Genomic DNA, 14,994 nt, shown 5'->3' on the forward strand with positions numbered 1-14,994 from the left:
AATTGATTTAACAATGTTCCAAGTACATCTGGAAATTTTTTCAAGCTGATCGCACGCGTTAATTTAAAATGGTGGACGATCAAAGTGTGTGTAGGGTCAGATTGATCCAGAGTGTTCTCCGTGAATAAAAAAATAGGTGTGTTCTCCGAGGGTTAATATGAAAGCATATATATTAAAACTTTTCATTTCTATAGTATCTGCACCAGAATTTGATTTTATGAATCAACGAAAAATATAAATAAATGGTTTAACTTTTGTACTAATCTTATTTTGGAAATATCAAATATTGAAATATTCAAAATAAACAAAATAACGTCGTTTTATATATTGATACTAATGTGAAATTATATATTATGCCAAATTTCAACACGTGGCAATATTTTTTGCACATAAAAATTATAAATGAAACAAATACCCTATGCTCATTTATAACTAATTTTATCGTATTCCTTATATAGTTACACTAAATCAGTGTGTTTTAATTATATATATTTTGTGCACAAAAGTTTTCGTATTAAATAAAAGCACTTGCATATTTCGCATTTTATTTTTATCACTTAAGTTCGATGTTTAATTAAATAAAGAGAGCAAGCGTGGCGTAGCAGACAGCGCACTGGTCTGCTAAACCAAAGATCTCTGGTTCGAACCAGTCCTGGTAGAACCAAAATGAATAAAATTGCATCGCTCGTCTCCTCCTCGACGGAGTGGCAGCCCGTCAGGAGTATCTCTTTTTAAAGGGACTCTAGTATCCCTTGCCTAGAAACCCCCTCTACCTCTTGCCGTTCGGATTCGGCGTTAAACTATAGGTCCCATGTGCTTGTGTATGTACAACCTGCGTGCGCACCACAAGCACATGAGTTTGGGGGAGGCCTAGGTCCGACTCGGACTGATGCGCCATTGAAATGAAATGAATAAGTTCGATGTTTAATTAAGTAAAACTTGAAAGTAAATTTGGCAAGTATGAAGTAAATAACAATATAATGGGTTTTATTAAATGTTTATTTAGCAATTATGTTTTCATGTATGAATAAGAAACGTAGCATACATATTCACTTTGTATGTGTGTGGGTATGTGTGTGTTCATATGTGTATGGTCAGAGGTACGAATATATAATACTAACTGACGGGTTAAAATGCACGGAATTCAATTTAAAAACTTGAGGCAAATCGATAATTATTTGCGTGAAGTTAACATACAATAGTCCGTCGTTCTGTACTTATCTTTACCTATATTCCTAATAAGCTAATAACATTTTTTTGTTCTTTTCTGATATTTTTCATTTTTTTGTATTTTTCTTTATTTTTCATGTCTGTTATCAAGTCAACACTAAAGAACGCATTTATTAGCAAGATCTCTTCAATGTTAACTGATTGGGAATTACCAGATATACTATTACTTAGACATACTATCACCTAAGGATATACTATAAAAAAAAAAAAGTTAATAAGTATAGGGCTTATATAACGATAAATAAGATTTATAATAATTCAGTACCTTCAAATTTAGAGTACTTCGAGGGAAATAATGCGTGAAATGTCATTTCTCATATCCGGTTATCAATGTAACGTAATGGTCATGATATTTTTGATTCTTACTATTCTTGGTCAAATTTGCAAAGCTATGCCATCCATACGATAGCAAACGCTGTCCTGAGTTAATTAGTATTCAATTTATTCGAACATATATTTTACCGGAGATAAACATTTTTCGAACGAAGAATTAGACTGCGAAAAGTCAGTTTGGACACCAAAATCTTATTATTCTGTTTTTACTTGATGCTTGCGCAATTTCTTTTTACTTTTACTTCGTAAATAAGATCATGAATTATCCATGAAATTATAGAAGATAATTGCACATTTCATAAAGAATATCAGTCAATTAACCATAAATAATGTCGTTTTTAAACGATAAAACAGAAGCGATCGAAAACTTATTAAACTTATTAAATTCGTACTCGCGTAACGAGTCTAGATTATACATATTGATAATACTTAAAAATAATGTACTTATACATATATTACGAAGAATAACGCGGTGATACCCAATCTGCCACAATTAACATTGAGATATATCGATAATAAATTTTCTCTAAAATTTGACAGTTTATCGCCGTGTTCAGTTGTTAAAGTGCGATTATTGATTCCGTCAAATTCTTTCACGTGGGAAGCTTTGTCAGCAGCTTATATGCTCTTATAAGAGTTATTAACATTGTGTTCAAGAGAATGAATCGATATATCCATCGAAAGCCTTTTACGTACGCGTTCTACATATTCGCGACTATAATTTTGTTTTCATCAAGCCTCCTTCAATTTAACGCCGAGGTTTTTCTGCATCGATAATCGATAATCATTTGATATAAATTCTCTTCAAAATTTGCAAATCTCCCAATTTGTGGCTAATAAGAAAAATTATATAGCAAAACTTAAGATATAAAAGAAAAATATATATGTCGTTTTCCAGAATTTTCCAATTGTCCCTCTTTTCGGAATTTTACCTTATACTTGGTTTATGGTAGTACCTGTAATAAGATATAACGAAAATAAATATAACAAAATACAAATAATTGCATCTGAAATCATATAAACTCACGAGAAAGTGAAGAGAAAGTGGTTAGCAAACGAAAAGCGAGTTGATTAAGTAATCAAGTAGTATAAAAAAAATCGCAGAGCTGAGAAACTTCAGTATCTCTTCTCTCGAATCAATACCTGCGCGTTAAATTTGAGAGAGGCACAACTGCTTGCCGATTACTCGATGGCATAGAGCATGTAGAGATTGCCAGCGTCACTGCCTGGCGGTACCAAGGCATGAGTTGGCGGCAGGACCGTGAAGCCCAAGAACATGAAGGTACGAACCAGCATTGCTAGACCATAACAACAGAACGATTTAGACGGTGAGTCTTTCTCGTCTTCGACGCAAAAGTCTTCGACATTCGTGCCGAAGAACGGCAAGCGACAAGTACCTCGATCTGATCTATCTTTGCGAAGGCAAACAATGATATTGGTGCAGCGCAGTGTTTCCTCGGCGTATTCTAGGAGCGAGACAAACCCCTCTTTTGATCCTTCGGGCAGAAGGCAGCTTGGTACGCGAATGTATAGACAGCGGCGCCATGCTACGGTTTCCCACTCGACGGACGTACTCTCGGTCAAGTGGAGAGTGAACGTTAGACGCAATGGTTCGTTGCTTCTCACAGCTTTCAACAATTCATCCTCCTATACGTCGTGACAAACGAAAATGTGGATAATTAGAATTTGGCTCTAGTCCATCCGGAGAGCACACGTTATTTCGTATTCGCGGTCGTAAGTAAGTTATAGTTTCTGATTTCTGAGGATCCATTTTAAGCGTGGAAAATACGTACTTGCACAATGTGGGAGCTCACAGAGAGCTGACTCTGCTTGATCCCCACGCCGCGGCTCTCTGTGTTGACTGTGGATACAGACAATGCGGCATGGGGCACATCAGGACCACCACAGAGGCCCCACGCCCAGCGTTATACAGTAGTGCTGTTGCAGCCTGGAGCCTTCCTCTAGGCTCTCGTCCATGCATTTACTAGACATTTCACTGCAATGTACATTTTAATTATTACGAGCAAATCATAAATCTTATATCGATAATACATGAACATTTAAAGAGACTCATTCTTTTAATAAATAACAATGTTATTTACTTATGATTATTTTATTGATATGCAAGGATGTGTGCAAGCATGATTAAGGATTGCGATAAAGGGGGAAAAAAGGATGATAATAAATTATTAAACTATCGATACATAAATATTTGTTTCTTCAGCGAATGTATGAACGTTCGAAATAAGGCGTTGTTTTCTTTAAAGAGCGGCTGACGTATTTGAATCATAAACACAGTGGGTACTGCCAAGAATTTTGAGATTCTTGATGGAACGCTTATGTAAGTTCAGGATACATTTAACTCCCCTCCAGGGCAAGGTTTAATCGGCTTATCGATGCTCAGATATACCGCGAATCACGGCATTCGATCTTACTAAATGTTTATTAATAACAAGTGATCGAAGTACACAACTGAAGTAGCTGTCATCATCAGCGAATATCAATGATAACCATTTCCGGTAGATTGTCTCGACAATGTGCGTATAAAAAAAATAGTCACAGATAAGATATGTCTACCTTGGCATTTCAGCGGAGAAGGTTCAGCGAGATATATAGTAATGAACGGTAGGAAAGTTTTCGCTGATGATACGACGTTTTGTCCGATCCGCGTCCGATCGCGGTCAAGCCGTTCGGGGAAAACCAGAGCGGAATCCACGGTTAAAGGGAAAATGAGCGACTGCCGCACCAGACAACCGACGTATGCGATTTATAAGGTGTACGCGTTACCAGGCGTATTGTCGGCCGCGTATCGACGTCATTTAAACGGGCGTCCCGCCAAACAAATAACGCATGTTTCGCGAAGAGAAATGTGTATAACCGGTTGGTCTGCTTCTAGATTTACAACGCTTTTGGCCGGACAACGCTCTCCTCGGCGCTAAATATTTTACAATTTTACCTCGCCTTGACATTAGGAAATATTGAGCTGACGTAAAGCGTAAATATGTACCTGCGTGTAAATCTGTACCTGCAACACTTTGTAAATAAGCTTAAATTGTTTGACGCGCAATTTATAAATAATTTGCTGCTACGCTTATGCGCGTGTAGTAACAAGCAAGGCAAGTAATCCATATATAAAAGTAATAATATTGATGAGGGTTTATATCTCACAGTCGTTACACGTTATCACGTCGCCTCGAGCAATGGCGTAAAAATATTTATGTGATCAATATCATATCTTATACTTTGAATAACGATAATTCGTGATAAATTATCAGAACGGAGGGAAAGAGATAATATATTTCGAAACGCTATCAATATTTAAAATATTTTTCTTATCTTAATATTTGAAATACTGATTTTAATCGCGTGATATGGTTCAAACTGCGATTATGAAGATCAATATTGATGACTGATTACATTCTTATTGACAATCACTCTCATTGTCAATTATCATCAATAGCACGCGCATTTAACTAACGAACGGGGATTTCATTACGTATTTATCCGCGTTATATAATTGGCTGTAGAATTCTAAACAACGAGAATCGAGTGTGTTCTATACGATATCCTGCATGAACTCCGATCTAAAAATGACGCAACGATAAATTTCATAGAGCCTTCGATTATAATTGGTATCGAACGTATACTGGATGAGAGTCTCTAGCGGAAATCGGGGATATGATTAGGAGCGGATTCCAAGTTCAAATGTTATCGATACGCAGAACGTGACAATAGGTCATCTATTTACGTTTAAACGTTTCGTATAGCGCGATAATACCTCATCATTCGTTGCGATATGTCAGAATGTAATAAGAGACGCGCATGATTGGTTCGGTTTCTTCGATATCTAATTGGAAAAAGGGAGATATACGTTTGTATTTCGCAGAAAGAAGAAGCTCGCCGCAGAAAGAAAGACAACCGATTGTGAGACCGGAATAATTCTAGAATAATTCGCCTTCGTGCTCCGCGACACTCCGCGCAGCGACGACCTTGCGCGTTCCAGCACGTGTCTCCGCTTCGCGTTTTATTAACCGTTCTGGAAGCTTCTCGGAACCGATTGGCAAATTTAATTAGAGAGATGTACAGGCCTCTTGCGTGTCATCCAATTGTATTCTTCCACGGGGACAAAGTGTTTTCGACGCGATGATATTACCACTCGCAATTAGCCGTTTAGCGTATAGCGACTCGTCTTAAAGTGGATAACGTCGAACGAGCGAAGAAACCTTGCGACGTTACCTGAAAATGCTTGCATTCGTGTTTATTGACACATTGCTGCAAGCTGATTGACTTCAAAAAATGGACTTGGAATTGAAGATTCGTCCGAGAATTAGTCACTAAAGTTAACATCGAAAGTAATCACCAAAGGCAAAAAAAAACAAGAATGTAGATGCGAATATTTCAAAGTTCACATTGCTCGACACATACGTATTATTGCACAAGCGAGAAATGACTCGTCCTTTAATTACGAGTTAGTAAGATAATGTTCAATTATCGGTAAGTAAATGTTTATCTTATCACACAGAACGGTTGATAATACAGCTAAAAATAGGTCACAGTACTTTGTATAATACGATTAGGGATCTTAAAAACGCAAAATGTAACGAATAATATCACGAAAAAATCCTCAAAATTTTTAATTGCTTTTAATAATTTATATCAATAAGAGAGCGAAAAAATAAATGAGAATAATATAGCCGAATATTTCTCGATTTATTTACTTCACTCATTCATCTTATTTTCATTTCAAAAAATTAAAATTGAATAATTTATTTCTTTGAAAATTATCGAAATTATAAGGATCACGAATGCGCAAACTGATACAAGATATATATAGTAATTCGTTCACGGCAAAAAATAGAAAACTACTACGAGACAGAATTTTATCCATTGTCCGCAATATCACCGCGATACGACGGGTTTATAATTTCATGGCGAGAGTCACGTACGCGTTATTATCGCCTTCGAGAAATATGATCGAGCAAAACGATTCCGCGCGAGTTCCTCTCTTTATTCGTTTCAATCGCTATCGCTGGATTTAGGACAATCGTCAATAGATTTCCACTGCTCTCCCAGCTGGCAGAATTCACGTTTCGTTCGCGAAAGATGTAACCGTGAGATAAAGCGGCATTGCTGGTCGCATATCGATTGGCTCGGCGGCACGAGGCAACCTGACGCTGTAAAAGAAAGCACAAAGCCAATGTCGCTGCTCTAACGGCGCATTGCCCGTTTCACGCAAAGTGAACACGATCGTAAACTGCTTAGAGAGTGAATCACAGATATTGACCAACCTCGTTCATTTTCCTTATATAACGATAACAGATTTCTCTGATCTCAAAATAATTCGAAACAATTTCTTTTTTTTTTTTTACAACGATTGTGTGGACGTTCTTACAGCTTTCTTTCGAAATTTTCAAGGTACCTCCTGCACTTTATACGGAAATAATCGTGTAATCGATCTCTGCTCCACATACGGAACGACGCTCGCTCTCGTTGGAAGCGCGAATAGAGCAGCTGAAAAAATTCAAGGCCCGGGATGCAACTGCGAACGCGCGTACATCTGTTTCTCCGCGCAGAGCGCTCGAAAAAATCGTTACGTCACGCCTGATTGTTGTTGCTAATTATTGCGACAGAGCTCCATATGCGAGTCCTGCTGTAACAAAGGACAGATGGTGACAAGTACATATGGTCTAAAAGCATTCCCGGTTTACAGTCGAATTATTATATATACCGTGTACCATTCGTCAACCGCAATAAATTTCAATTAACAGCGTCATAAACGTGATATAAGAAACCGTGTTGCGGAGATCGTAAATAATGAGGCTGCAAATCTAAACACGTGCGAATCATGTGTTTTGCATCGACATACTCATTCATTTCTCTTGAAAAAAAAAAGAGCCTTAGATAGCTGATTAGGTAGCTAATTGGACAGCTGATTAGATAAAGTAAGGCGACGGTGCGAAGTAACCGTAATCTTTGTTTACGAATTTCAACACTTCAGAAGATGCGTATCTCGCACAGAAAACTTGGCTACGTGATTTCGGGGCTGATTAAATGCCGTCCGACATCGAGGATAGAAACGAGATCACGTAAAATTAATCGCGAGGAACATTCTCAGGGCGGGGGGAAGAGCTCCTACGTTTCTAGCCGGTTACGACCGGCCGTTTTCACGTTAGATTTAATCAGGAGCTATATCCGCCAGGTCGTCCCACGCATTCGAAATGTAGAAAGTTCCGTGGCTGTGAGTTTTAGGCGACTGAACACTGCGCGTCGCAAGCGCTTTCATTTAGATAAGCATTTTCGAGAGGTGAACACATTATTTCTAAAAATCTGTTACGACAATGAGACGGCATTCCGAAGCGATATCTCAAATTGATATCCTAGATCAATAAAAGATATCGTAGACAACGCCTGGTTTCCTCACGAGAGTGGTCGACTCACAGATCGGTGTTCATACTCCGATCTTAAAGTCGAATTTAAGATCGTCGTTAAATCTAATCTTAAACAATCTTAAGATTCCAGCCAATAATCGTATAGCGATCTATCGTACCTAATAAGATCTTAGATACGAGAACGGACTATGAACACCGTCCTTACACAGAACAAAAGGAGTGTCAAATCAACACTTACATATATTTGTATATACGCAACAATTTATAATCTTGAAATGAGATTATATTGCGTTAAAAGAAAAAAAAATTCATTTATATAGTTAGACGAAGTTTTATACAGTCCAACTAAGAAAAAAAAGTTAAAATCAAAATTAAAATTAATATAACATTATAGATTGTTGCTTGTACACGAGTATATAAATTATTTGGCATTTCTTTTTATCTGCGTAATCCCAGAGTCCCGGATTCAATCCCGGATCCTTCTCCTACGTATGTCCTGGTTTTGTACGAGGTCGGTCGGCGAGTTGAAGGTCGCGAGCGGAGTATGACGTGAACGGTCGTCTAATTTCGAGAACCCATAGGTCTGTTCCTTTTTTAGCTGAACTTCTCGCGCCGTTTACTCCAACGCGGAGAGAGAGAGAGAGAGATAAAAAAAGGAGGGAAGTCGAGCGGTGCGAGAAGTTCAGCTAAAAACGACAAATATATTTCTATTATTATTATTTATTATATTCCAAGAGTTTTGTATTTGCGACTATCGCAAACCGATAAGTCATCCTTTATGATATTGACATCACGTGACATCGATAACCCCGTCATTCTCCTCTCAGCGCGATCGCAAATATTTTTCCGTCGAACACAACGTGTCCGGTTTGAAAAAGGATCCGTCTCGGGGAAGGCGGTTTTCACGTCGCGCCGTTAAAAAACTCACGGCCCCAGGCCGATCGCCTAACGGAACAGCTGACGGAGGCAACGTCACTGATCCCGCTAACAAGTAGGCAATACCGTAATACGCGGAACGGATTTTTAACGAGTCCGTCACGTGGCCGCGACGGGATTGACGGAATCGACCTCGCGCCGTACGCTCGCGTGGAGATACCGATTCTCCGAAGAACGTCTCTGCGCGACAGGTGCCCGTTGACTCGGGTCTCATTCGGTCGCATTCTTTCCAGCGATTCGACGACGCACGATCGAGTGGCCGACAATACGTGCCCCTGGCAGATAGGCGATAAAGCAGTCTCGTATTTCGATCCGCCTGGCGAAGAGAACGACAACAGCGACAACGGTTACGTGACACAGGATCGGGACACGGTTTACGAACGGGAGGCGAGAGGCGAGGAAAAAGGGAGACCGACGGAAAAACGGAGGGTTGAAAAAAAAATAAGAGGAAAAGAAAAACACGGGATCAGGACGCGACGTGCAAGATGGCGACTCGCAGGGAAGGCGAGGGCAAAAATGGCGCAGTTACGTGTACTCCGCTCATACTCACCAATTACTGGAAATTAAACTCGGCATTGTCGGCTTTTTACTACTTTCACTTAACGACAGACTGGAGTTAATACTCATACTTCTTTCTTCGTAAAATTTTGGCGGCTTTAAGTGCACTGCTCCAACACGAAATGTTCGCTGGAGTAGCGATCGGCGACGACGGGAACTGATTGCGGCGGCTTTCGATAACACACCCAGAGTGCACAAAAGACTGCAGCGACCCTCGCTCGACAACGTCCGAAGCGACACTGCTGGAAGTGGTGGGAGTCGCGGTCGACTTCACCATGATGGCGTACGAAGCGCTGTGGCTATCTGGCCACGTGACCACCGGGCCAGCTGGCCCTGCGAATCAAAACGCGCGATAAACTCCCACGTGCGCGCACACGCGCGCTATACTTCGAACCCAGAACCGCGGAAAGTTCGGAAAATCAACTCTTTGACCTGGACTTGATCATCAAATCGACGTCTATTTCGAAGTACTCACCTAAACTGAGCAAGCTGAGGCATCTATGACTATGTTTACACAACGATTTATAACCGGTTTGACAACTACCGTATACTATTTGACTCCAAAATTTTCTTTTTTTTATCATAATGATCATTTTAGATGAATTTTTTTTGGTACTTAAACTACAACTTTTAAATACATGTATATACCTTAGCTTAGAGGTGAAGAATCGTATTTTCAGTTTTTGTCAAAATGGAGTTGGCACATTTTTCAATATAACAGGAGCTTAAATTATAATGGTAAAGCGTCTTATGTCAATTATTATTAGTTCCTAAGATACCTACAATGTTTAGAAAAAGTATTGAAAATTTTTAGTGTTTAATTTTTAAACCAGATACAGCATGTTATTGATAGTTGTACCTACTATAAAATATGCAAATTAAGTTACTATTAAAAACATAATAAACCAAGTTGCTATTTTTATTTTATATAAAAAAAATTTATTATTTCCCTATTTAAAACTTTAAACTTAATTTTCTCTGAATTAATAATAGAGATCCTTTACTTTTAAGGTACAGATATATATTGTACAGCAAAGATTGATTCAGATGTTCAGAGTATCAAAGTAGATTCATATTTAAATGATTGTTATAATGAAAAGAAAAATTTTGGATTGGTTAGTATACGGTAGTTATTAAATTACATTCAAATATTTTGTAAGGTATCCGCTGGGATCAGTCACAAAACTCTTGCACAGCGTTATTCAATTGTCTTTAACATAAAAAATTAATAAAGCTATCCAACAGCCCACAGTTCATTCAAGTACAATATCAGAAACATATAACAATAAATTTCAGAATTCAAATCAAGACTGTAATCCAGATTTTATGGTTAAAAAACTAAATAAATTTCAACGCTAAACAATAACTTTTCCTTTTATGTAAGATATGTAAATTTTCTCTTTACACGTAAGGGAAATAACAATTAACTTTATATAAGAGAGATATAATGATTAACTTATAAGCCGTTGTGACGTAGTCTACGATAGAAAACCTAGAATCTCTTACAGCTGATAACACAATTACGTCCGACGATCACAACTGTACGAACTGTGCTCCTGCTTTACTTACAAAAGACACTGTTGAAGTTTCACGACGAATTCTTCGAGCAATTTTTTCTTTTTATTAATCGCAATGTACAATAATCTTTTCTTGCGCATTTCGGAGACATAAATACGCTCATGCTTAAATAAATAAAGTGGATACTCTCCGCGCACTTTTTCTAGGGCATGTAACAGTAGATGTGGAAGATTCCCGAACATACATTTTAACTACACAGAAGATGTATTGAACTCGATGGGAGAGGGAGAGGGATAAAAGTACGTGGCCCATTAAGTGTATTGGCGTAAATCGAAATGCTCGGCCCTCGCCCTCAAAGGCCGGAGACGTCGGTTTCTCAAAGTCTATCTTACAAGAATTTGGAATGTCCGCGGAATTCAGAATGTCTCGCTGAATGATCGCACAATAGGCATATGTCCTACTATCGATATCACTAAATGCTCGTAAATCGGAGTATACGTCAAGGCACAATGCGCTAGATTGTTCTTTACCTACCATTGTTTAACTAATTTAGACTCTTATATAAAAGGGACTAACCTTCTTCCCGTGGTACGTAATAAAATAGTGTTCACATTAGGGGTTCCCTCGAGATAAATCGCCATATAGGTACACATGCTATGATATGATACTTCAAAAATAAAACGCTTCAACAGATTCGATGGATAAATGGCAAAGTAAACGATAAATACTCTCTTATGTGCGATTAAGTAGCTGGATTTAGCCGCACATAACCTGGCGGACAAAATCTTCGTAGTTGATATTACCCTGTGAATCTTCGTGACCCGCCAGTAACGTTTCCACTTCCTCGTCGCTGAGCTTCTCGCCTGTAACGATACGCACAATGAAAATTCTGCGCAATGCACGTTCTCTCCAGGAAATTAAGACGTTTATAATGTTTACCGAGCGTCGTCAGAAGGTGTCGCAACTCCGCGGAAGATATGAAACCGTTTCCATCCTTGTCGAAGTGACGTAGGCCCTCGATAAAGTCATCCGCCGTGTCGGAGGTACGGGACTTGCTGATCGCCTGGTAGATTGGCAAAAATACCTCGAAGCTGATACGCTCGTCCGGTTTGTGCTGATGAGTGAACTTCTTCACGTCCGACTCGGTAGGATTTTGACCGAGGGCGCGTAACGCGTCACCGATTTGGGACACGTGGATCTTGCCGTCCCCGCGGCTGTCAAACAACTGAAACGCCTCCTGGAATTCTACAGCAGCACGCTTGCTTTTAATCACTTTCAAGCGCTTGATTCGTGTCTTACACATAAACGTAGACTCAAGGACAGAGAGAGAACAAATAATGAATGCCGTAAGTTTAAGGAAAAATATAAGTAGAATAAAGAGTTTGCAATTCTTCGTTAGAATACGTTATAATTAAATGGCTCTACTGCAGGGTGCCACCCAACCATAGGACTGTTTACCATCCATAGATGACATCATTCTATTAGCCAGCTCCTGATAGCCAAAGCCGTACATCTTGGCACTTTTGTATGGAGAGAAACGAGACTCTATAGCACTTAGCGGCTCTGCTGTAGCAACACGAACAACGCCAGAACACCGGGACCGTCTTACATCCGTCAATTCCTAAGCGCGCCTCGCGTCAACAATGCACATGACTCGCGAGAGAGTAAAACAAGAATAATCGGCAAGTCTCGGCGGGGAAGACGAGAACGCGATTAAATTCTCCACAAACGCCCGCGGGCAGCGGCTGTCTGGCTTGCTTTCAAATACCGAACCATAAAAGGCAGTCCTCGATAGGTGCGCGCGCGCGCTCGCGCGTCGGGGCCGGGGGTGCGTCTAAAAAGGCGAGGATAATCTTGACCTGAATTAAAAGCCCGAGGAGACGAGCGCGGCGCGGCCGTGGACCATCAGGCCGCCTCGCTCCCTCACTCGCTCGTTCGTTCGTTCGCAATCGCGCGAGCCTCTCTCGGTCCCGCCGCCGTTACACAGTCGCCTGTCGCCCTCCACTTACCGGCCAGCTGATCCTCGGAGTAAGACGCCTGCGAACATACGCACGTAGCGAACTCGTTTAGACGCATGCTCGTCGTACGACTCGACAACACACAAGCTTCTGCATCGCGCGCGCAAAAAAAAAAACGGACGACGCTCCCCGCGGATACTCACCATCGTCGGATGCTCCTTCCCGGGAACGGGCACGGCGGCGACGGGGAATGACGGGCGGCGGCGACGACGTCACGCACGGATCCAGGCGGTGCCCGGCGAGTCACAGGGTTTTTCGTCGCGCAGCGAGGATCGGGATCGGAACGCGCACCACCTCGTTTTCGCCAACGACGGTGACGTAGACGTAGGCGGAAGTGAGTCACGATCGCGAGTCCCCCCTTTTTCCTTTGTTTCTTTTTTTCCAGGTCGACCCGAATCTCTCGCGGATCCCCTTGTCCGTGCTTCGTGCAATCGCCGCGCGATCGTGCGAGAGCGTTACAGAACCTCCGACATCGCTTTGACAGAGCCTGACGCTTGTGATTTTCGCTCGATCTCTCGCTTCACGTTCGCGCAGGCGACTGCGAATGCGAAATTCTCATCGTGGCGCCATCCATCGATCGTGCTCGTCGGCATCGTTGGCGTGACACCTCTGGCGGTGGAACAGCGAATCACGTTCATCTCTTTCCTTTATTACGATCGGACTTGAATTCGATTTCAAATAAAACGAGTTTTCGATACATCGAAAAAAATTTCGAATATAATTTTTTTATGTTTAATTAGCAGTTTGAAAAGTTGCGCGTATATGCAATAGATTTCGTTGTATAATTTAAAAAAAAAAGTGGAAATATAAAGAATAGAAAGAATAACAAAATAGGATTTGGACGCGGCTATTTTCAGGAAATCGGTTGTGTACTTTAACCCTCAGTTACCTCACCTGGGTCTGAGAGACCCTGCACATTGTTAAAACGTGCAGGGTCTTTAAAACGTTCATAAAACCCTTGTATCTTTTTTTAGTCAGTACTACGTCAACTTGAAAAAAAGCAATCTTTTTCGCTTTTTCAGAAAAACACGTCTTACTTTTTTTTTAAATAACATTTACATTTTTTAACTTGGAATAATCTAACTTGCACAGTCTTGTAGATCTTTAAAAGACGCATCGATTAAAAAAAAAAAGACTTCAAATTGATGCATTTGTCTTAAAGATACAAGCTAGAGAAAACGGCAGGAGTCTCTCAGACCCTGGTGAGGTAATATCGGGGTGTAAAAACGTAAGGTAACTGAGGGTTAAAACAAGGTGAAAATTATAAAAGTAAGGAAATTTATTAATCTACTTTATACGATTTCATTTGTCGTGAATCTGTTTATTTTTTGTAATTTTATTTCAAGATGATACACAATCAACCCCCTGGGGGAAGGGGGAAGGGAATTTATGACACTGATGTGTCACATACATACATATTATATTTACAATGCATTTGAGAGTAGTGGAGTTCACGCTTGTGAACTCTCGCGCGCCAATGGGAAAAAAATCAGGTGATCGAAAGACCGCACGGTGATTGGCTGCCGCGTTGCAGCCTTCACCTTTGTTATTACGTGTCACCATCGTCATTCGGCGGCGGTTATGTCAAGTAGAAAAAAAGTGGCGGGACAAATGTTTTCGGCGGAATTTTCTATGCGCCTGCGCGAGCGTGTCACCAACCACGTGGTCGTCCTCGACAGACTCGTATATACAGAGGCGCGTCGCAGGGCGCTTCTTGTGGAACGAACATTTAATTAATAAGTGAAACCTTGACCGATAAGTGATTCTCATAAGTAAATAGAAATATCTTCCATCGAGCTAGATTTTTGTAGCTTAATACTATATATATTTTTTTGTGTAAATTTTTATACTTTTTCCACTCAAACTGCCCGATTATTTATTTGAAGCACAATTTTTGCAATTTTTCGTTGGAACGGAGTAAAATCAATATGTTTAAATTGATAATCGATTTAACTTTTTGACGCCAATAAACTTTTAAATCACTGTAAAGAATTTATTACGAATGATCATCT

The 14,994-nt window shown here is 40.1% G+C and overlaps 2 protein-coding genes across 3 annotated transcripts; both read right to left on the reverse strand.

Annotated features, from left to right (window-relative positions):
* Window positions 1–981: 981 nt before the first annotated feature.
* On the reverse strand, window positions 982–3,488 carry LOC112453771 (ornithine decarboxylase antizyme 1; the record flags this gene model as incomplete). The annotated part of the gene is made up of 4 exons (XM_025014692.1): window positions 982–2,519; window positions 2,707–2,861; window positions 2,961–3,210; window positions 3,357–3,488. Coding segments are annotated over 3 exons (498 nt in total), but the record flags the coding sequence as incomplete, so codon positions are not given.
* A 7,538-nt stretch (window positions 3,489–11,026) lies between these two features.
* Window positions 11,027–13,521, reverse strand: LOC112453765 (myosin-2 essential light chain). Of its 2 annotated transcripts, XM_025014680.1 has the most exons (4): window positions 13,126–13,521; window positions 12,974–13,001; window positions 11,904–12,209; window positions 11,027–11,827 (listed from the first exon to the last, which is right to left on the reverse strand). In XM_025014680.1, the coding sequence occupies exons 1-4, from the start codon at window positions 13,126–13,128 to the stop codon at window positions 11,721–11,723; spliced, it is 444 nt and encodes a 147-aa protein (XP_024870448.1). In that variant the 5' UTR covers window positions 13,129–13,521; the 3' UTR covers window positions 11,027–11,720. The 2 variants fall into 2 exon arrangements, with proteins under 2 accessions (XP_024870448.1, XP_024870447.1); XM_025014679.1 differs by lacking the exons at window positions 12,974–13,001; window positions 13,126–13,521 and adding an exon at window positions 12,423–12,915.
* Between the last annotated feature and the right edge of the window lie 1,473 nt (window positions 13,522–14,994).

This window comes from Temnothorax curvispinosus, unplaced genomic scaffold (genome assembly GCF_003070985.1).
Source record: "Temnothorax curvispinosus isolate PA1 unplaced genomic scaffold, ASM307098v1 QBEX01004686.1, whole genome shotgun sequence".
Classification (NCBI taxonomy): domain Eukaryota; kingdom Metazoa; phylum Arthropoda; class Insecta; order Hymenoptera; family Formicidae; genus Temnothorax; species Temnothorax curvispinosus.

Bases quoted from the DNA above. Each gene is read 5' to 3' on its own strand.
- LOC112453765 (XM_025014679.1), bottom strand. From the start codon at position 12,477: ATGTACGGCTTTGGCTATCAGGAGCTGGCTAATAGAATGATGTCATCT. The intron at 12,210-12,422 runs GTAAACAGTCCT...GTGCTGCTGTAG, and splicing joins AATGATGTCATCTATGGATG to AATTCCAGGAGGCGTTTCAG. The intron at 11,828-11,903 runs GTAAACATTATA...GTATCGTTACAG, and splicing joins ACACCTTCTGACGACGCTCG to GCGAGAAGCTCAGCGACGAG.